Source organism: Mustela putorius, unplaced genomic scaffold, assembly GCF_011764305.1.
Source record: "Mustela putorius furo isolate JIRA1106 unplaced genomic scaffold, ASM1176430v1.1 tig00004006_pilon_pilon_pilon, whole genome shotgun sequence".
Taxonomy (NCBI): domain Eukaryota; kingdom Metazoa; phylum Chordata; class Mammalia; order Carnivora; family Mustelidae; genus Mustela; species Mustela putorius.
In genome coordinates, this window is record NW_025422144.1 from 50,012 (window position 1) to 72,349 (window position 22,338).

Consider the following 22,338-nt stretch of genomic DNA (forward strand, 5'->3'; position numbering starts at 1 on the left):
GATATACAAGGTTTCAAACAATGCTGAATCAATCTTTCCTATGAAATTGAGGGGATAGTCTTCCTTTAAATCCATGTACATCTTTAATAGCTCTCCTATTAAATACTATTAAATACTCTCTTTTGAACAAAAGAGCGGGTAGAAGTTGAAAATCTCTGGGTATATTTTGTTTTTCATATATTTATTTTTCAGTAACCCATTTTAACAAGCGGTACTGGTTCTCTAACTATGGCGACAAGTAAATGCATTTTCCTTCTTAAGTAAATGTGCACCAAAAGCGAATGAAAGTAAAGAGCAACGTAAAGGACAACAGCACAGGTGTAGACAGATCTGGCAAACTAGCGATATTCCAATGACTAAAGGTTGAGCAATGCTGACCTATATTATTTCAACAAATCCCCATCACCAACCTGGGGGGTTGCGGATAAGGAAAATAACCTCATAGAAAGTTAAGCTCCTGACCCAAGGTCACCAGTCCCAAGGGTATGGGAAACGGCCCCTGATCTTAGGGAGCTTATACCCATAGTGCAGGGCATGTGATACAGTGTAATGGAGTCATCTGGCATTTGAGCATAATTCTTCTGCAGAAAAACACAGAGATGTCAGGAAGGAGAAGAAGAGGAGCCTAAGGAAACCTTCACAGAGGAAGTAAAATGGAAATTGAGTTTTGAAATAGTTTCCAACCAGGGAGGTAAAAGGAGAATTCCAGATATCCCAGATAGGGAAAGAAAGGAGGAATCAATTTTTGTCCCAGGTAACATATAAAACACAGGGGTTTTGCAACATAAACAGTGTACTCTGAGAATGATATGAGAAGTTTCCTCCAGAAATCAATCCCTTGATGAACCTCCCCCAAAGGTCCACCATCTTGTTCTTTGTTACCTATAAAAGCCATACTTCAGTCTTCGGAGTTAAAAAAAATAATTTTACATATATATGTGTGTGTATATATATATATACACACACATACACACACACACACATACATACATACATACATACATATAGTTCCTAATCAACCTTAGTACAAAAATTGGGTTTATTTAGATGGAACATAATCTAACTCAAGCAAGACAAAAACCTTATTGGACATGGGAGTGCTCATAAAACTGGACAGTCAGTCTCAGCAAGACCAGGAAACCAGGACAGCTCCCTGGGGGTATGTAAGCCCCAAAAACCCATACACAAGTTTTGTTTCAACCATATTGTATCTTTCAGTTCTTCTTAGAGAACTCAAAATCTGGGAGAGAAGGCCTGACTCGCCCCACATGGGTCACATGCCACCCACTGGTGGGTGGACAATTACCCTGATGGGTTGTCTCACCTAAGCTGTACTCAGTAGGAGAGGAGTAGTTCCCCCAAAGACAAACTGGGGTGCTGTTACCGGAATCCACCAGCATGGGTGCTGAGGGGAAGTAATGGCAGATGTCCCATCTATTTGGTGGACCAGTCATGCAAGCTTGCTTTCTTTCCCATGTGCCCATGGCCAGGCAGGAGAGAGACCAGCCAACCCAGCCCTGTGGTGGGTGAATGGCAAAGGGGACGAGGTGAAATGGAGCTTTGAAGAACTGGGCTCCTTGTCCCGAAAGGCTGCCAATGTGCTCACCGACCCCTGTGGCCTGAAGAGAGGAGACCGAGTGGCCGTCATTCTGCCTCATATCCCAGACTGGTGGCTTGTAAACGTGGCTTGTATGCGAACAGGTGAGTGCCAATATTTAACATTTCTTTTTTTTAAAAAGTTCTATTTATTCATTTTAGAGAAAGCATGCACGCTAGTGGGTGTGAGTCGGTGGGGGGAGGAGAGGGAGAGCAGACAGAATCTCAAGCAGACCCTGCACTGAGCACAGAATCAGACTTGGGCTCCATTTCACAACCCTGTGGTCATGACCTAAGTCACCAGGTGCCCCAATATCTAACATTTCTAAATCATGCAGAAACAGAGAGAGAATGAAATTTGATGTTTTTCTGAATTGTTAGTTCCAACTGAAGCTATGCTTACAAAAAACAGAAAAATAAGAGTTGATTTTTTATTATTAATTAATGACAATTATTAGTAATTATAATTATTATTATTCCATGATGGGTTAATAATAACAACTATTGTTTTTTTTTAATAATAACAACTATTCTTTTTTTTTTTAAGATCTTTATTTATTTATTTGACGGAGATCACAAGTAGGCAGAGAGACAGGCAGAGAGAGAGGAGGAAGCAGGCTCCCTGCAGAGCAGAGAGCCCGATGGGGGGCTCGATCCCAGGACTCTGGGATCATGACCTGAGCCGAAAGCAGAGGCTTTAACCCACTGAGCCACCCAGGCGCCCCTAATAACAACTATTCTTATTAAGATATGAGTGTTGCAAAAAAAAAAAAAAAAAAGTTTGCAAGGGAGGAAACCGAGGTTCAGAGATCTTAAGAAGACTGTCCAAAGTCACACAGCTAGAAAGTTATGCAATTGGAATCTATTTTTCTATTTTTAAAGATTTTATTTATTTATTTATTTTGAGATAGAGAGGAGAGGGGCAGAGGGAGAGGGAGAGAGAATCTCAGTGTGGAGCCCAATGGGGGGCTCAGTCCCACAACTGTGAGATCATGATCTGAGCTGAAAGCAAGAGTCAGACACTAAACCAACTGAGCTACCCAGGTGCCCCGCAATTGGGATTTAAACACAAAACTGTATCAAAGCAAATGGGGCTCACTATGCCTCTTGGCAGAGATGGCTATGATGCATTTATCTAGATGACACAGAATTTACTTTCTTGAATACGTATGGACTCTCCCTAACATGAAAATATTAAAGGATGAAAAAGCATTGTAAGAATGTAAGGACTTGGGGCACCTGGGTGGCTTAATCATTAAGCATCTGCCTTTGGCTCAGGTCATGATCCCAGGGTCCTGGGCTCAAGCCTCGCATCGGGCTCCCTGCTCAGCGGGAAGGCTGCTTTCCCTTTCCTAGTCCCCCTGCTTGTATTCCCTCTCTTGCTGTCGCTCTCTCCGTCAAATAAATAAAATCTTAAAAAAAAAAAAAAGGAATGTAAGGACTTAGAAGAATATGACTGTGGGGGGCACCTGGGTGGCTCAGTGGGGTAAGCCTCTGCCTTCAGCTCAGGTCATGATCCCAGGGTCCTAGGATCAAGCCCCACATCAGGCTCTCTGCTCAGCAGGGAGCCTGCTTCTCTCTCTCTCTCTCTCTACCTGCCTCTCTGCCTACTTGTGATCTCTGTTTGTCAAATAGATAGATAAAATCTTAAAAAAAAAAAAAAAGAATATGACTGTGGGGACACCTGGGTGGCTCAGTGGGTTAAGCCGCTGCCTTCGGCTCAGGTCATGATCTCAGGGTCCTGGGATCGAGTCCCACATCAGGCTCTCCTCTCAGCCGGAAGCCTGCTTCCCCCACCCCCACCTGCCTCTCTGCCTACTTGTGATCTCTGTCTGTCAAATAAATAAATAAATTCTTTAAAAAAAAAAAGAATATGACTGTGGAAACCAGTTAGAAAGCCTCTGCCTCTCTTTCTCTCTCTTCTTTTTTTAAGGTTTTATTTACTTATATGACACAGAGAGAGAGACAGCAAGAGAGGGAATACATGAAGGGGGAGTGGGAGAGGGAGAAGCAGGCTTCCCGCTGAGCAGGGAGCCCCAAATAGGGCTCAATCCCAGGACCCTGAGATCCTGACCTGAGCCAAAGGCAGACTATTAATGACTGAGCAACCCAGGCCTCTCCCTCTGCCTCTTTCTAGGCAAAAATTAATTAATTAAGGTATTCAATGACACATTTTGATAATTTATAACGTACCTCAAATAAAAATTCCACATACTGTTTTCCCCTCTAGGAAAGAGACTGGCAAAAACCATTGCCTATGGGTTGGCCACCTGTTTTCATAATTAAAGTTTTAAAATTTTAATGGAATATAGTCATGCTTTCTCATTTATTTATTGTGTGTGGCACTTTATGCTCCACAGTGGCAGAATTATTAACTGAGACAGAGATGGAATGGCTCACAAAGCCTAAAATATTTACTATCTGGCCCTTTACTGAAAAAGTTTGCCAATCCTTACTCCAGAGCATGACATAAATGTTTATAAATCAATTAAAAATAAATAAGAAGACTAGAGGAAAAACTACCATAGAGGACAGAAGGACGTTTGTTACACTATCATAATAAGAGAAAAAAAAATGGAAACTATATAGAAATGATTAAATTATGACTTATTTTCTTATGGAATTTCCACACTATTTTCCAAAGTGGCTGCACCATTTTGGAAAGGGGTTCCCATTTCTCCACATCCTTTCCAATACTTGTTGTTTATTGTCTTGTTAATTTTGGCCATTCTAGCTAACAAAGTTTAGTAGAGGTATGTTCATTGCTAGTTGAAATTATGATACCTCAACGTGATGGGATATCATTAAAAAGACCAACTATAAGGATTTTTCATAATGGTGTTGAAAAATGCTCTGTCAATATTAAATTTTTTTAAGCTTTTTTTATGTTTTAAAAGATTTTTATTTATTTATTTTCACAAGTAGGCAGAGAGTCAGGCAGAAGTAGGGGAAGCAGCTCCTCGCTGAGGCAGAGAGCCTGATGTGGGGCTCCATCCCAGGAACCCTGAGGACCTGAAGCTGGGCAAGGCTTTCTCTCAGGAACACTGGCTCCTCATATTTAAATTTTTAAGAAAAAGCTCAAATTCTTTTTATATCCAGTATAAAAAGGATTTGGAAATGTGAAGCCAACAGTGGGTTAAAGGAGATTAAAGGTGGTTTGTCATTAAAAAATGTATGCAATATACTAACATAATTTAAGCAATTTGGAAATGCCAAGATTAAAATGGAACTCCACAAGCCAAATCTCAAAAACATTCCAGTTTTAATTAAACTGTTAACAGCGGAGGGGGACCTGATGGCGGAGAAGTAGCAAGCTTAGACTGCTTCATCTAGCCGGACTAGATAGCTTATCTCATTTGCAAACACCCTGAAAATCCATCGGCAGAGAATCGAAGAGAAGAAGAACAGCAATTCTGGAAACAGAAAATCAGCCAACTTTCTGAAAGGTAGGACCGGCGGGAGAAGTGAATCCAAAGCGACGGGAAGATAGACCCCGTGGGGAGGGGCCGGCTCCCGGCAAGCGGCGGAGCAACGCGCACAAAATCAGACTTTAAAAGTCTGTTCCGCTGATGGACAATCGCTCCAGAGGCTAACCGGGGCGAAGCCCACGGGGCGGGGTCAGCGTGGCCTCAAGTCCCGCAGGTCACAGAGAAGGATCTGGGGGTTTCTGAGTGTCGCAGGCTTGCGGGTATTGGAACGGGAAAGCCGGATGCAGGAGACGAGCCGACAGTAAGCTCGCAGCTCCGTGTTTACCTTGAACCGGGTTGGTCGCAGGCTCGGTGAGCTTGGAGCGCGGCTGGGGAGGTCAGGCAGACGGGAGTAAACTGGTCGCTGTGCTCTGAGGGCGCACCTGAGGAGTGGGGCCCTGGGCTCTCGGCTCCTCCGGGCCGGAGACCAGGAGGCCGCCATTTGTATTCATTCCTTTTTTTAACCCCCCCCCCCCCCCCCTTCCGGAACTCTACGGAAAGCGCTCAGGGAACAAAATCCTCCTGAAAGCAAACCCGAGCGGATTACTCAGACCCCGGCCCCGGGTAAGGGCTGGTGTAATTCCGCCTGGGGCAAAGACACTTGAGAATCACTACAACAGGCCCCTCCCCCAGAAGATCAACAAGAAATTCAGCCGAGACCAAGTTCACCTACCAAGGAGTGCGGTTTCAATACCAAGGAGAGCAGCATAAATTCCAGAGGAGGAGAAAGCCAAGCCGGAACACTTCATGGCTTTTTTTCCTGTGATTTTTTTTAGTCTTGCAGTTAATTTGTAATTTTTTGTCTTTTTCATTTTTTTTTTTTTCTCTCTCGCCTTCCGGTAAATTTTTTTTTTTTAACTGTTACCTTTTCTTCTTTTTTACGAAACTATTTTTTACTAGTTATATCTAATAAGATATATATATATATATATATATATTTTCACAGTTTTCTTAGGTGTTTTTCTTTTTTTAAAATTCTTTTCTGTTCTTTCTTTTTTTTTTTATTTTTTTTTTTTTTTTTTTTTTTTTTTTGTTTTTTCTCTTTTTTTACTTCCTTTTTGAACCTCTTTTTATCCCCCTTTCTCCCCACTCACGATTTTTGGATCTCTTCTAATTTGGTTAAAGCATATTTTCCTGGGGTTGTTGCCACCCCTTTTATGTATTTTACTTGCCCCTTCATTTACTCTTTATCTGGACAAAATGACGAGACGTAAAAAATTCAAACACAAAAAAAAAGAAAAAGAGGCAGTACCCGAAGGCTAGGGACCCTAATCAAATACAGACAATCGGTAATATGTCAGATCTAGAGTTCAGAAATACAATTCCTCAAGGTTGCTAGCCGGGCGGCTCGAAAAAGGCATGGAAGGATATTGAGAGAAACCCTCTCGAGAAGAATATAAAAGCCCTTCTGGAGACAAAAATAAAAAGAACTCAAAATCTCTAACCAAAGTGTGAAATGCAAAAAAGCTATTAATGAGGTGCAATCAAAAAATGGAGGCTCCTCACTGCTAGGATAAATGAGGCAGAAGAAATAATTAGTGATATAGAAGACCAAATGACAGAGAATAAAGAAGCCTGAGCAAAAGAAGGGACAAACGCTACTGGAACCACGAGGGGAGAATTCGAGAGATAAGTGAACACCATAAGACGAAAACAACATTAGAATAATTGGATTCCAGAAGAAGAAGAAGAAAGTGAGAGGGAGCAAGAAGGTATACTGGAGGAGAATTATTGGGGAGAATTTCCCCAATATGGCAAAAAGGGAAAGAGCATCAAAATTCAGGAGGTTCAGAGAATGCCCCCTCAAAATCAATAAGAATAGGCCCACACCCCGTCAACTAATAGTAAAATTTACAGTCTCATCTGGACAAAGAGAAAATCCTGAAAGCAGCCCGGGAAAAGAAGTCTGTAACATACATGGTAAAAAATATTAGATTGGCAGCTGACTTATCCACAGAGACCCTGGCAGGCCAGAAAGAGCTGGCATGATAATTTTCAGAGCACTAAACGATTTGTGAAAAACATGCATCGAAGAAATACTATATCCAGCTAGGGCTATCATTGAAAATAGAAGGAGAGATTAAAAGCCTTCCAGGACAAACAACAACTGTAAGAATTTGCAAATACCAAACCATCTCTACAGGAATCTTGAAAGGGGTCCTCTAAGCAAAGAGAGAGCCTACAAGTGGTAGATCAGAAAGGAACAGAGACCATATACAGAAACAGTCACCTTACAGGCAATACAATGGCACTAAATTCATATCTCTCAATAGTTACCCTGAATGTGAATGGGCTAAATGCCCCTTGTCAAAAGACAACAGGTATCAGAATGGATAAAAAAACAAAACCCATCTATATTTGTTTATTTGCCTCCAAGAAAACACATTTTTAAGCCCGGAAGGACGATCCTCCAGATTTAAAGTGAGGGTCGGTGGTGGGAAAAGAATTTACCATGCTAATGGACATCAGAAGAAAGCAGGAGTGGCATCCTTATATCAGATCAATTAGATTTTAAGCCAAAGACTATAATAGAGATGAGGAAGGACACTATATCATACCTCAAAGGTCCCCTGTCCCAACCAGAAGATTTTAAAACAATTTTAAATATCTATGCCCCCAATGTTGGGAGCAGCCAACTATATAAACCAATTAATAACAAAATCAAAGAAGAACACATCAACAAGAATACAATGATAGTAGGGGACTTTAACACTCACCTCACTAAAATGGACAGGTCATCCAAGCAAAAGATCAGCAAGATATAAAGGCCTTAATGACACACTGGACCAGACAGATGACATCACAGATATATTCAAATATTTTCATCCCAAAGCAACAGAATACCACATTCTTCTCTAGTGTCACATGGAACATTCTCCAGAATAGATCACTCTCCTCGGTCCTAAATCAGGACTCTCAACCTGGTATCAAAAGATTGGGATCATTCCCTGCATATTTTCAGACCACAATGCTCTAAATCTAGAACTCAACCACAAAGGAAGTTTGGGAAAGAACCCAAATACATGGAGACTAAACAGTATCCTTCTAAATAATGAATGGGTCACACCGGGAAAATTAAAGAAGAATTGAAAAAAATCATGGAAACAAATGATAATGCAAAAACACAACGGTTCAAAAATCTTGTGGGACACAACAAGGCAGTCCTGAGAGGAAAAATATATAGCGGTACAAGCCTTTCTGCCTTTCAAGAAACAAGAAAGGTCTCAGGTACACAACCTACCCCTACAACCTAAAGGAGCTGGAGAAAGAACAAGAAAGAAACCCTAAAGCCCAGCAGGAGAAGAGAAATCATAAAGATCAGTAGCAGAAAATCAATGAAATAGAAAGCAAAAAACAATAGAACAATCAACGAAACTAGGAGCTGGTTCTTTGAAAGAATTAATAAAATTGATAAACCCCTGGCCCCGACTTAATCAAAAAGAAAAGAGAAAGGACCCAAATAAATAAAATCATGAATGAAAGAGGAGAGATCACAACTAACACCAAAGAAATACAACTATTATAAGACATACTATGAGCAACTCTACGGCAATAAATTTGACAATCTGGAAGAAATGGAATGCATTCCTAGAAACATATAAACTACCACACACTGAACCAGGAAGAAATAGAAAGCCTGAACAGAACCCATAACCATTAAGGAGATTGGAAACAGTCATTAAAAAATCTCCAAACAAACAAAAGCCCAGGGCCAGACGGCTTCCCTGGGGAATTCTACCAAACATTTAAAGAAGAACTAATTCCTATTCTCCTGAAACTGTTCCAAAAAATAGAAATGGAAGGAAAACTTCCAAACTCATTTTATGAGGCCAGCATCACCTTGATCCCAAAACCAGACAAGGATCCCACCAAAAAAGAGAGCTATAGACCGATATCCTTGATGAACACAGATGCGAAAATACTCAACAAAATACTAGCCAATAGGATTCAACAGTACATTAAAAAGATTATTCACCACGACCAAGTGGGATTTATTCCAGGGCTGCAAGGGTTGGTTCAACATCCGCAAATCAGTCAATGTGATACAACACATCAATAAAAGTAAGAACAAAAACCATATGATACTCTCAATAGATGCTGAAAAAGCATTTGACAAAGTACAACATCCCTTCCTGATCAAAACTCTTCAAAAGTGTAGGGATATAGGGCACATACCTCAATATCATCAAAGCCATCTATGCAAAACCCACCCGAAATATCATTCTCAATGGAGAAAAACTGAAAGCTTTTCCGCTAAGGTCAGGACAACGGCAGGGATGTCCATTATCACCACTGCTATTCAACATCGTACTAGAGGTCCTAGCCTCAGCAATCAGACAACAAAAGGAAATTAAAGGCATCCAAATCGGCAAAGAAGAAGTCAAATTATCACTCTTCGCAATGATTATGAATACTATGTTGTGGAAAACCCAAAAGACTCCACTCCAAAACTGCTAGAACTTATACAGGAAGTTCAGTAAAGTGGTCAGGATATAAAAATCAATGCACAGAAATCAGTTTGCATTTCTCTACACCAACAGCAAGACAGAAGAAAGAGATATTAAGGAGTCAATCCCATTTACATTGCATCCAAAACCATAAGATACTAGGAATAACCTAACCAAAGAGACACAGAATCTATACTCCAAAAACTATAAAGTACTCATGAAAGAAATTGAGGAAGACCCAAAGAAATGAAAAAACGTTCACATGCTCCTGGATTGGAAGAATAAATATTGTGAAAATGTTCTATGCTACCTAAAGCAATCTACACATTTAAATGCAATTCCTATCAAAGTACCATCCACTCTTTTTCCAAGAATGGAACAAATAATTCTAAAATTTATATGGAACCAGAAAAAAGACCCTCGAATAGCCAAAGGGATATTGAAAAAGAAAAAGGCCAACGTTGGTGCATCACAATTCCGGACTTCAAGCTCTATTACAAAGCTGTTCATCATCAAGGACAGCCTGGTACTGGGACACCAAAAACAGACACCCTATATCAATGGAACAGAATAGAGAGCCCAGAAATAGAACCCTCAAATCCTATGGTCACCAATCTTCGACAAAGCAGGAAAAGCATGTCCAATGGAAAAAGACAAGGCCTTTTCAATAAATGGTGCTGGGAACAAGGGGACAGCCACATGCAGAAAAATGAAATTGCGACCTTTTCCTTACACCACACACAAAAATAGACTCAAAATGGATGAAAGGACCTCAATGTACGGAAAGGAATCCATCAAAATCCTTGAGAACACGGGCAGCAACCTCTTCGACCTCTGCCGCAGCAACATCTTCCTAGGAACAACTCCCCAAAGGCAAGGGAAAGCAAGGGAAAAATGAACTACTGGGATTTCATCAAGATCAAAAGCTTTTGCACAGCAAGGAAACAGTTAACAAAATCAAAAAGACAACTGACAGAATGGAGAAATGAATATTTGCAAACGACATATCAGATAAAGGACTAGTGTCCAGAATCTATAAGAAACTGCAAACCTCAACACCCAAAGAACAAATAATCCAATCAAGAAATGGGCAGGAGGACATGAACAGACATTTCTGCAAAGAAGACATCCAGATGGCGAACCGACACAATGAAAAAGTGCTCCATATCACTCGGCAATCAGGGAATACAAATCAAAACCACAATGCGAGATCCCTCACCTCACACCAGTCATGAATGGCTAAAAATCAACAAGTCAGGGAAATGAACAGATGCTGGCGAGGATCGGAGGAGAAAGGGGAAAACCTCCTACAACTGTTGTGGGAATGCAAGCTGGTGCAGCCACTCTGGAAAAACAGCATGGCGGTTCCTCAAAAATGTTGAAAAAAAAATTAAAAAAAAAAGAACTGGCCCTATGACCCAGCAATTGCACTATTGGGTATTTTACCCTAAAGATACAAATGTAGTGATCCAAAGGGGCACATGCACCCGAATGTTTATAGCAGCAATGTCCCAATAGCCAAACTATGGAAAGACACCTAAGATGTCATCAACCAGATGAATGGATCAAGAAGATGTGGTATATATACACAATGGAATACTATGCAGGCCATCAAAAGAAACTGAAATCGTGCCATTTGCGACAACATGGATGGAACTAGAGCGTATCATGCTTAGCAGAAATAAGTCAAGCAGAGAAAGACAACTATCATATGGATCTCCCTGATATGAGGAAGTGTGTGATACAACATGGAGGCTTAATGGGTAGAAGGAAGAATTAATCAAACAAGATGGGATTGGGAGGGAGACAAACCATAGTGACTCTTATCTCACAAAACAAACTGAGGGTTGCCGGGGGCAGGGGGTTTGGGGGGGGGGGGGAGAAGGGGGTGGGATTATGGACATTGGGGAGGGTATGTGATTGGTGAGTGCTGTGAAGTGTGTAAACCTGTTGATTTCACAGACCTGTACCCCTGGGGGATAAAAATATATGTTTATCAAAAATAAAAAATTAAAAAAAAAAAAAAAAAAAAAAAAAAACAATACTAAAAAAAAAACTAAAAAAAAAAAAAAAAAAAAAAAAAAAAAAATGTTAAACAAGCAGCTGAGGATTATTTTCTAGTTCAGAGATTTAGTAAATCTTCTGAGTAAATGGTGAGATGCTGTATTGTATCATGTGGCAAAATATTTTTGCTTTTGCTATAGAGTGTATACAGTCCAAATCCACCAGAAGAGAACTTTTTTTCTTAACCCTCATGATATCCACTGAACACATTCATATCACAAATCTACCAACAGTACTAATAATTCCTGAGCCACTAACAACAAGTGTTTGTGGAATGCCTGGGTGGCTCAGTCCATTAATGGTCCTGCCTTCGGCTCAGGTCATGATCCCAGGGGCCTGGATCAAGTCCTGCATCTGCTGCCCAAGGAGCTTCTTCTTCTCCCTCTACCCTACTCTGCTCCCCCTACTTGTGCTCTCTAACAAATAAAGTAATAAAATCTTAAAAAAAAAACCCACAAGTGTTGGCAAAATAAATAATCATATTTTATATGGAGTATACTATCTGATATCTGGTTAGGTATTTTCTTAACTTCCTTAATGTCATATATTTACTCATTTTCCCAAGAGGTGATGACAAGTGAGAACTTTTAAAATATATTCAACGAGGGGATGCCTGGGTGGCTCAGTGGGTTAAAGCCTCTGTCTTCAGCTTGGGTCGTGATCTCACAGTCCTGGGATCAAGCCCCACATCGGGCTCTCTGCTCAGCAGGGAACCTGCTTCCCTTCCTCTCTCTGCCTGCCTCTCTGTCTACTTGTAATCTCTGTCTGTCAAATAAATAAAATCTTTAAAAGATAGATACACACACACACACACACACACACACATATTCAGTGAGTATAGTCTCCTTTCTAGGAATTCAAATCCACATATCCCCATTTCACTGAATAGGAAACTCAGCAAGAAATAAGTAGTCTGCTATATAGCATAGGTTTTGGGAGTCTAGGAAGTGTATCTTTGAATTCTGGTTCTGCCACTTACTGACTTTGTGACCGCTGGGCTCGTTTTCATCTGCACACTGGGATTGATTTTTGAGTGAGATAACAGACACATAATGAGGACTCAATAAATGGTAGTGGCTATTTGTATACTTTACATACACTTCTCTTTCCTGCGCTGATTCACTTTAGAAAGAGCAAACCACCATCCCTCTTTCTTTCATCTAATTCCCCCATATATGCTCTTCTCATAGGAACTGGTATTTTAAAATCAGGCCCGTCTCAGGCCAGGGTTTAGAGTGGAGTGGAAGGGTGGGACAAACTAAGCATTGCCAAAGGAGCGTAGGCAGACTTTGGCGATTCCAGACCACTGGGAAGACCCGAGTTTCAGGGCTGACTCGGCCACTCACTGGCTGTGACTTAATCTCTAATTCTAACAGCATGGGCCCACATGGCTACTTAGAACAGTGGCCTCCAAGCTCTTCTAACTGCACAATCTATCAATAAAGATATTTGGGATACGCATCCTCCCAGCTGGATATAATTATCTGTACTGTTCTTCTGCACAATATAGCATGCATGTTATAAAATATACACAAAATGAGATTAAAACACTAAAGATAATACCACTATCTCAATACAACTTTCTAAAATTCTAATTCTTCTCATCTTTAGTGGATTACCTTGCAGAAAACTAACTTTGGAGACCACTGGTTCAGAAGATTGAGTAAGATAATATTCCTGAAAATTTTCTTATGAGCTGTAAAGTGCTATTTAAGCATTACATAATGATGTTCCACAAAAATGTTACATAATAATGGCCCACCATTATATTGCCTACTATATGCCAGATACTTACTATTATTTTCCCCATTTTAAAGATAAGGAAAGGAAGGCACAGAGAGATCAAGTAACATGTTCAAGGTCACAAAGCTAGTAAGTCACAAGGACAGAATTAGACCCAAGGACTATTAGACTCTGAAGCCACTGTTTGAAGGATTACCCAGTGACCAGGGTCCTGTGGGATATCCCTGGGGATCAAGACAGGAGTAGCTAAAAGTCTGTATTCCCCACCCAAGTACAAAGCCTGCTTCCACAGTCCATTATCTCTTGCCTAAGGGACAAGAGATCTGTTTCAACTCAGGGCTCTCTCTCCTTCCCAGGGCTGGTCTTCATGCCAGGAACAACCCAGCTGAGAGCCAAAGATATTCTCTATCGGCTGCAAGCATCCAAGGCCAAGTGTATTGTGGCGAGTGAAGAGGTGGTCCCGGCAGTGGAGTCCATCATCTCAGAATGTCCTGACTTGAAGAGCAAACTCCTGGTGTCTCCACACAGCCAGAGTGGGTGGCTCAGCTTCCAGGAATTATTTCAGTGAGTGAGTGGTTTCCCCTGCCTCATCTGCAGTACCCACAATAAAATCAGTCACAACTATATCTTGGAGCCTCCTTCCTCCGAGGACTTAGCAATTGTGTCAGTTGATCCAAACTCCTTGCCATAAAAGAATCACCTAATATAAGATTTGACTAAACTTGGAGGATGAAGGAAGGAGTCCAGGTTGAGCTGCTTTAAAAAACACGGGTGACTGAATGGGGGTGGGTAGTATCAGCTCGAGAAAGAGCTTAAAGTTGGACATATTCAGATTGAGGATGTTTGTGAAGATCCGAATGTCTAGCAGCAGTGGTAGATACATGAGGCTCAGACTCAAGGATCTAAAGAGACAAATCTGGAAGTCATCAACATATAATCAGTTCTGAAAAATCCAGAGAGAGAAAACTCAGGTGTCCAAAGAAATAGATAGAGTCAGTCAGACAATGAAATCACTAATTAAAAATCTCCTTGTCACCTGCAGATTGTAATGTGTCGCTTTTGGTCAAAGAAAAAAAAGAAAATTTAAAGCCTTACGTTAAAGGTTTCCACACTGGATTGAGAAGCATTTAAAAAAAATAAGAGTGGGTTTTTTCCCCCCACAGTATTAGATATTGTGAAGAAATCTTCCTTTCCCCAGCCCCCACACATACCAACTTCATGTACTTATGCTCTTTATTGACCACTAAATTGTAGCATATCTTCAAAAATAATTATTGAGGGACACCTGGCTGGCTCAGTTGGTAAAGCATGGGATTCTCCCCGCTGCCCATGTGAAAAAAAAGCAGATCGGCCTCATCGCCAACTTCCTTCATCCTCCAACTCCAGTCAATCTCCAAGTCCTGCTAGTTCTTTACTTTGCCTCCTTCTCTCCACCCCATTCACCAGAGCACAGATGCAGACCCAGATCTTCTCTCCCACCTAGATTAGTCCCCAGCGTGGCTGCTCTGATTCCAATTTGGTTCTTCTCAAAATCAGTATATGTAGATAATATATGTATTCGATATCAGTATATGTATATACTCATTTTGAGAAGAACCAAACCCTATATATATATATATACATATATATATATATATGCGCGCAATATAACTGGTCTCTTTTTTTCCTTTTTATTTATTTATTTATTTATATAAAAGATTTTTATTTATTTATTTGACAGACAGATCACAAGTAGGCAGAGAGGGCAGGCAGAGAGAGAGGAGAAATCAGGCACCCCACTGAGCAGAGAGCCCGATGCGGGGCTCGATCCCAGGACCCTGGGATCATGACCTGAGCTGAAGGCAGAGGCTTTTTTAAACCCACTGAGCCACCCAGGTGCCCCCCCCCCTTTTTTTTTTATTTTGTGGGGGAGAAGGTAATTTACCAAGAATATCATATTAGTATTTCATAACACAATGTTTGACAATATAGTTGTATGTCTATAATAATGAATCCTCATTGCTTTACTGTTTTAATGACAACTGTATTCACTGATCATCAGGATGAATTAAAATTTGCATCCTTGACCTTATTGCCTTAAACTCAGGAAATGATACATGAGTCTCCAAAATTCTCAGGTGTTTTATCAGTTATCCAATACAGAGCTATAAGACATCCCAGAACTTAGTAGCATAAAACAACAATCATTTTATTTGCTCAGGATTCTGTGGGTTAGAATTTCATGCAGGCCTCAAAAGAGGCAGCTTGTCCTTCTCCACATCAGCTTGACTGAAGCTGGAGGACCCAAGAGGGGCTCACTTGCAAATCTGAGTGAGAAAGGGCTGAGAAAATTTTCTTTCTTTGATTGATTTATTTCACTTAGCATAATACCCTCTAGTTTCCAACCCTGTTGCTCCACCAATGACAAGGTATCATTTTTGATGGTTGAGTAGTATTCCATTGTGTGTGTCTATGTATGTGTGTTGTATGGTGTGTGTGTGTGTATACAATACATACACCACACCATCTATCTCACATCTTTATTCCCATTCATGTGTCAATGTATATCTGGGCTTTTTCCCATAGTTTGGCTATTGTGGATATTGCTGCTATAACATTGAGGTGCAGGTACCCTTTTCAGATCACTACCACACCTTTTGTATCTTTGGGATAGATACCCATTAGATTGCCGATGGCTGGGGTCATAGGGTAGCATCGATTTTTCAACTTTGTTGAGGAACTTCCATACTGCTTTCACAGAGTGACTGTATCAGTTTGCATTCCCACCCAGAGTGTAAGAGGGTTTCTGCTTTCTTTCTTTCTCCTCATCCTTGCCAACATATGTTGTCTTTCCCTGACTTGAAGTTTAGCCATTTTGGACAGGTGTGTGAGGTAGAAATTGTGGGTTTTGAGTTTGTATTAAGGAAAACATTTTTTCCATAAAGCCCTTAAATCTCACATTGATTGTGACTGTAATGGTCTGGCCCATTCCTAAATCAGTCCCTCGTAGCAATGAGAATTCCCACAAATTGGCTTAGGATAATCAAAAGATTCACCCCCTGGAGCTATATAAAGTACAACAGTCTCCCCTGAAGGCATATGAACTCTATTTACCTGAATACCTGAACAAAATCAGAGTTTTATCAGTGTCCCCCGCAAGGGAGGAAGAATGGGTTGCTATAATGGTAAGCTCCCACTGATGTGTGCCAGTGAAGAAGATGCTGAATAAAAGTATTCAAACAAGTTGATTCAGAGATCAAGGGGCGCCTGGGTGGCTCGAAGTGTCGGAAACAAGCCTCCTCTGCCTCGGCCTTCAGTCAAATCAGGTCATGATGGCCCAGGTTCCCTGGTATAGCGAAGATCACCCACACTTCGGACTCTCTGCTCAGCCGGTGCGCCGCCTGCTTCCTCCCTCTCCCTCTCCTCTTCCTAGCTTCTGCGTAGCCTGCCTTCGGTACTGCCTACTTGTGGATCTCTTGTCAGATAGTAAATAAAATCTTTTTAACAAAAAAAAGTTTTGATTCAAATAACCAAAGATCTTCCTTTAAAAAAAAATAAGAAAAAAATATAAAGGACAACTACTGAAATCTAATCAACAATTCCACAAGAAGACCCATCCATGACTGACTTTAAAAATATATAGAGAGAGATTAGACTATAAAAGCACTTAGAAGAAAATGTTTTAAGTAAATACAAATTCACCACCTTTCATCATTGATAATGAAAGTCCTCTTGGCTATCAGTGTGGACTATATAGAGTTTGATGGCTAAAAAGAAAATGATTTGTTTAAAAGTTTCGCACAGATCTACTACAAATCCCTTTAAGATTTATTGAGAAATTCTCCTCTCAAACAGGTTTTGGGATTAGGTCTTTGTTCTATTAACTCTTTTTTCTGAATCAAGAGGGGGCACAAGTAGCAAGGAAAAAAATATATATATATATACACATAATTGTAATATATAATAATAATCTCATATACATATATAATTGTAATATATATAATAACAATCTCATATATATATAGTCTCAAGTTCAAGTGGGCGCCATCTTCAGCTAACCATGTTGGGTTGAGACCCATACTTTACAAGATCCACCTCTGTCAGAGCACAAGGACTGTGTGTGGGACCGGAAATATCAAGAACCAATGGCCATTTAAGTTCACCAGTGGACCACGAAAGCTCGCCCAATATGGCCCAGCACTCTCAAAGCAGCCTCGGACTTGGGGTAAGAAAACCCTCTTTGGAAGGTAAGGGAAACGGAACGTGGTCAATGCTAACCCTACTCTCCTGATTCATGCCCATGTTGTATATCCCATCCACTGCCTAGCTGACACCGAATGGCCACTTGGATGACTATTAGGCTTTCTCCACGTTTAACAGTCCACAAACACAGAACCCCTCATGGCCCGTTCGCCAGGCTTAGCTCATAATGGCACCATCTCACCACTGGATCAATCCAGAATTACTGTGTTAAATAAGGTGATGGGCTGATTAAGTAGGGGCACTTGGTTTGATGAGAGCGAGACCGGTGAAAATAAACCTGAAGCAAATCCTTAGACCCTCTCCAACAACCACTGTTTGGTTCCTTGTCGGTTTCCAGGTAAAATTCACCCACGAAACCAGAAGTCCTTCCTATGTATTTCTATACTATCACCTTATCGTAATTTTATTTTCTTCAGAGCACTTATCACTATTTGAAGGGATTATGATACTGAGTTACATTCTTACTCATTTAAATGGTGTGCTTATCCGGTCTCTGATCCTATTAAATTAAGAGCAGGTATCGGGCTCACTACGACCATGCTAGGGAGAACGGGGCCTAGCCTATCACAATATATTTGAACAACTAAGTATTTGTTGCATTCATGACAAACAATCGGTATACCATGTCAAATTTAGGCCCCCTCTCTACTTTCAGATTACCAAAGGATCCTAGAGAGGTCCCTAACAAAAGCGGAAGAAAGAATCACTTCGTCTGCCGTTAGTTTCTTATGACCCTTCTCCTTCTATTTGACCTCTATCCATGAGGTTCTGCCCCAGTTCTTGAAGATTCCAGTTCGTTTGCTCTTCTGCATGTTTTGTTGTTGTTGGTGATTTTTTGGGTTCTCGTGTTTTTGCTTGCATATCTCCATATCGTTAGGTATTGGGCTAGACCTGAAGTCCTCAGGATATCATGTGGAATAGTCTGACACTGGCTGGATCAAGGCTGCCATTGGCAGTGTGTTTTATCAACCTCGTGCTTCAGCGAGCCCTGTGATCCTTTGTACAAATCGGATAGGCCCATTTTGACACTGAACACACCTTACTAGATGGTAGTCAAGGTTTCTAGCTATCTTTCCCTTTTTTGTCTCCCACACGACCACAATAACCTTCATACCCGGCTCTAAACCACAAAAGAAATGATTCTTCAGAATATAGTTCCTGGCTTGTGGAAATCATTCCGTTTAAAGAAAAATTCGTCTCCGGGGATTTGGCTTGATGAGTGTCTAGTGTATTTCACAAAGATCAAGGACGCCCACACACATACTCTCATCGTTGCAAACTATCCAGGTTTGTCCACATTCCACTTGCAAAACTCTATAAATAACCAACAATTACAAGGCTCAAGATCTAAACAGAATCTTTGGCTTCTGAGAGTTCAGTGAACCAATACAATAGTGGGTCGCGCCCGATAAATCCAAACCCTACGTTAGGAGGATTGAAGGTGGGGTCACCTTTCTCCCACCAGCACAGCTCCTACTTCACATTCTCCGCTCTCACCTCTTGTTGCTTTTTCACTTTGTGAATTTTTCTCAGAACCCAGTTTTTGTCTGATGAACCAAGCACGTACTCCAACGCCGCCCTTCTCAACAAGACACACCGCTCGCACAGTACTGAAGTATCAGAGACTGCCCTGCATTTCTTTAGCCTTTACAAAGATTGATTTTAGGCTAATTTATTTTTCAACCTGAAAAATCCAATTATGGAGAATGAATGAAATACATATTACTAAACACCAACACCCACTGTGTGTGAACCAAAAGCTCTACTACACCCTGATGTTATTTTGGCCTAAACTGTTCTTTAAGAGATTGCTTGAACCGGTCTTAACAGAATGGTGGGTAAAATATAAGAACTAAAGGGATCTCTATGTCAAGGTTTTTACACAGTGTCCCTGTGCTTACATAAAGCAAAACTAACTTTTGACATGTTCTAAAAATGTTTATTTTCAGTTTTCTTACAAAATAATGTTTTAATAAAATAGTTAAACTATTATATAATACGTTAAGAAAAAAATATATTTTTATTTTTAATAGTCGTTTAATGTTATAGTAAATAAGATACATTAATGCTATAATAATTAATATGGACTTATATTAGTCTAATTAAAAGAAGATACTACATTAGTTTGCAAAGATAGGGTGTATATTTTAATCCGCGATTTCCACTAATAACTTTACAAACTATTCTTCGTCACAAAATCGGCATTTACTGTTATATAGAACAGCATGGAATCCATGGGTGGGGCATATACTATCTCTTGCAGTACAATGGAGACAGTCAGCTTATGTGATCAAACAAAAGTTTTCTTGATCTTTGACAATTCCAGAGAGCCTACAAAATAATCTTGAAAATAATTATCTCAAAAGCTAACATTTCTAATACAACAAGATCCAATCATCATTATGTCGGCACATAGTAGAATCTGTCTAGACCATAGGTACCATCTAAAAACATGAGTATCTCTCTAGATTTAGCATGCTTAGGTCATTATTTTTTCTTCTTTACGGAGCTGGAGGTAAAAATAAGCCTGGCAAAATCTTATTAAACAGTTAAGGAAAAGACCTGAAAACATGCCTCTCATAATGCACCTAATTCAATCCCATCAAAAAGAGTGTCTTTTTTTTTTTTTTAATTTGAGGGAGGATGGGTGGAGAATGCAAGCAGGGGGCGGGGCAAAGGAGCAAAAGGGAGAGAGGAGGAGAAAGAATCCCCTAGCTGATCTTCTGCATTAAGTGTGGGGTCGACGAGGGGCTCAGTCTTGCGACCCCCCTGAGATCATCAACCTGAGTGGAAATCACGATTGGTGGAGGCTTAACCGACTGAGTCACCCAGGTGCCCAGCATGATGCGTCTTTCAGAGAAAAGTGTTGGGAGGTTTTGGTAGGGTTAGATGCACACCCAGGCTGTGTACTGTATAGGAATCTTATGGGCAGGTAGGTTTTCATAAGGTTCCACGGTGAAAGGTAATTTGCAGCCCTGAGGTAGAACTAACTACTCCTCATACTTGGGGGATAGATCTCAAACTCAAATCCTTTACTTTCTGGTTTATGAGAATGGACTGTGTTATGTGGAGAGGGGCTGTGTATGTCTTATTACTGTAACAGATGTGTTCTTTCAGCACTAACTGGAACGTCCCCAGCAGCAGACACTTATTGACGTCACTAGGAACAACTAATAAGTACTTGGGTTTTGGTTCTGAGCAGCTCACGTGATCATATATGATGGGAAACCCTGTGACAGTGAAAGAGGATGAGGGTGGCAGGACATCAGCTCTAGTTGTGGCCGCTAATTAACGCCTTCTGACAACTGTCTTTCTGCTTCCATCACGCAGACTCTCACCACTTACCCCATCACCCACCCTGTGCAGCGCCCCCATGTGTACAGGATGCTTTGTGAGAGACTGAAGAGGGACTTGAGGCGGGATATCCACGAGTGAGCTCAAATGAAAGCGCCGGTCTAGCATCATTAGATCTCCCATTTCAGTGCAGGTTTCCTCAGTCTCGCACTCTGACATTTTGGACTGATTCTGTGCTGTTCCGGGGCTGGCCTGTTGCACTGTTAGGATGTTGGCGCATTCTACCATTGATGTCAGTAGAGCCTCACTGGCGACCACCAAAAATGCCTCCAGATATGCCTAGTCGCCTCCGTTGCCCCGAGGTTAGTGTCTAGGGACAACATCTCCGGTTTTCTCCGGGACACAAAACAGAGCCCTCCAGTATGAGAACTAACCCCATGGCACCCCAAAGTACAACTGTGTTGATATGCCTTGAAGAGAAGCTACTATAGTCTGATGACTTGCGATTTAATCAATTCTCCAATCACCTGACCTTAGGGACTTGCAATGTATATTTACGTAAGCATGAAATTGATATATGTGAGGAGAGATGAGAAGGAAGAGAAGAAACAATGTAAGTAGTGACCAATTAAGGAGCGCGCCTTGTCCATCCCTCTATCACCCTCCCAAATGTTGGATGCCCGGGAAGTGAGAGGGTAGGAAACAAAATAAAACAGATCTGAACCTTCTCTTATTCTGTTAGGTCAATTCCCTTGGGGCCTCAATATGTGGCTATCTTTTTTTTTTTTAAGATTGATTGATTTTAAGTGGGGGGAAACACATGATGGGAAAGGGGCAGAGGGAGAGCGAGAAGAGAAACTCTTAGCAGACTCTGCACAGAGCATGGAGCCTACATGCGGGCTCAATCTGATGACCCCAGATCCTGAGATCACGACTGCAGCCATAACCAATTAGTGGGACATCCTCAACTGCCTCGAAAACACCCAGGTGCCCCTCCAAAATGCTGCGCCTTTGCCGTCACATCTCAAGGAGTAAGCTTCCGAGCGGGCTTTCAAGGAGCGATTTTGAACTAGGTACAATTCATGTCCTGCCCTGTAGGAAACCTTCTAATGCAATCAGAGCGGGGCTCTTTGTTCCAGGACTTTGCTCACTTAAGAAAGCTGGAGCCGCCATAAGTAGTAAGTAGTGCCAGGGGTCGGAAAAAGCTCTGATCTCCAAAAGCACCGCCAATGCCGGGCTCTGCGTGTGTACTCATAGATGAAGACCTCAGACACTTGAGATGAGCTTGCTCAAGTAAGCCTTCCTTCATTCCAACCACAAGAGCGAGGAAAAGCAGCTGCCACTCATGGAAGTTTGTGAGTGATAATTCAGATGTAAGTGGCTATGCTCCGTCCGTCCAGACACCGGACAAATGGTAAACTGTGGAGATAGTTTTCAGCTTAACTCCGCCTCTTCATGAAATCTTGTGTGCACATTATTTAAGT

The 22,338-nt window shown here is 41.1% G+C and overlaps 1 protein-coding gene across 1 annotated transcript; it reads left to right on the top strand.

Moving 5' to 3' along the window:
* The first annotated feature begins 1,418 nt into the window (after positions 1 to 1,418).
* LOC123389699 (acyl-coenzyme A synthetase ACSM4, mitochondrial-like) lies at positions 1,419 to 13,886 on the top strand. Its single transcript, XM_045071912.1, has 2 exons — positions 1,419 to 1,701; positions 13,675 to 13,886. The coding sequence occupies exons 1-2, from the start codon at positions 1,419 to 1,421 to the stop codon at positions 13,884 to 13,886; spliced, it is 495 nt and encodes a 164-aa protein (XP_044927847.1).
* Positions 13,887 to 22,338: the final 8,452 nt, after the last annotated feature.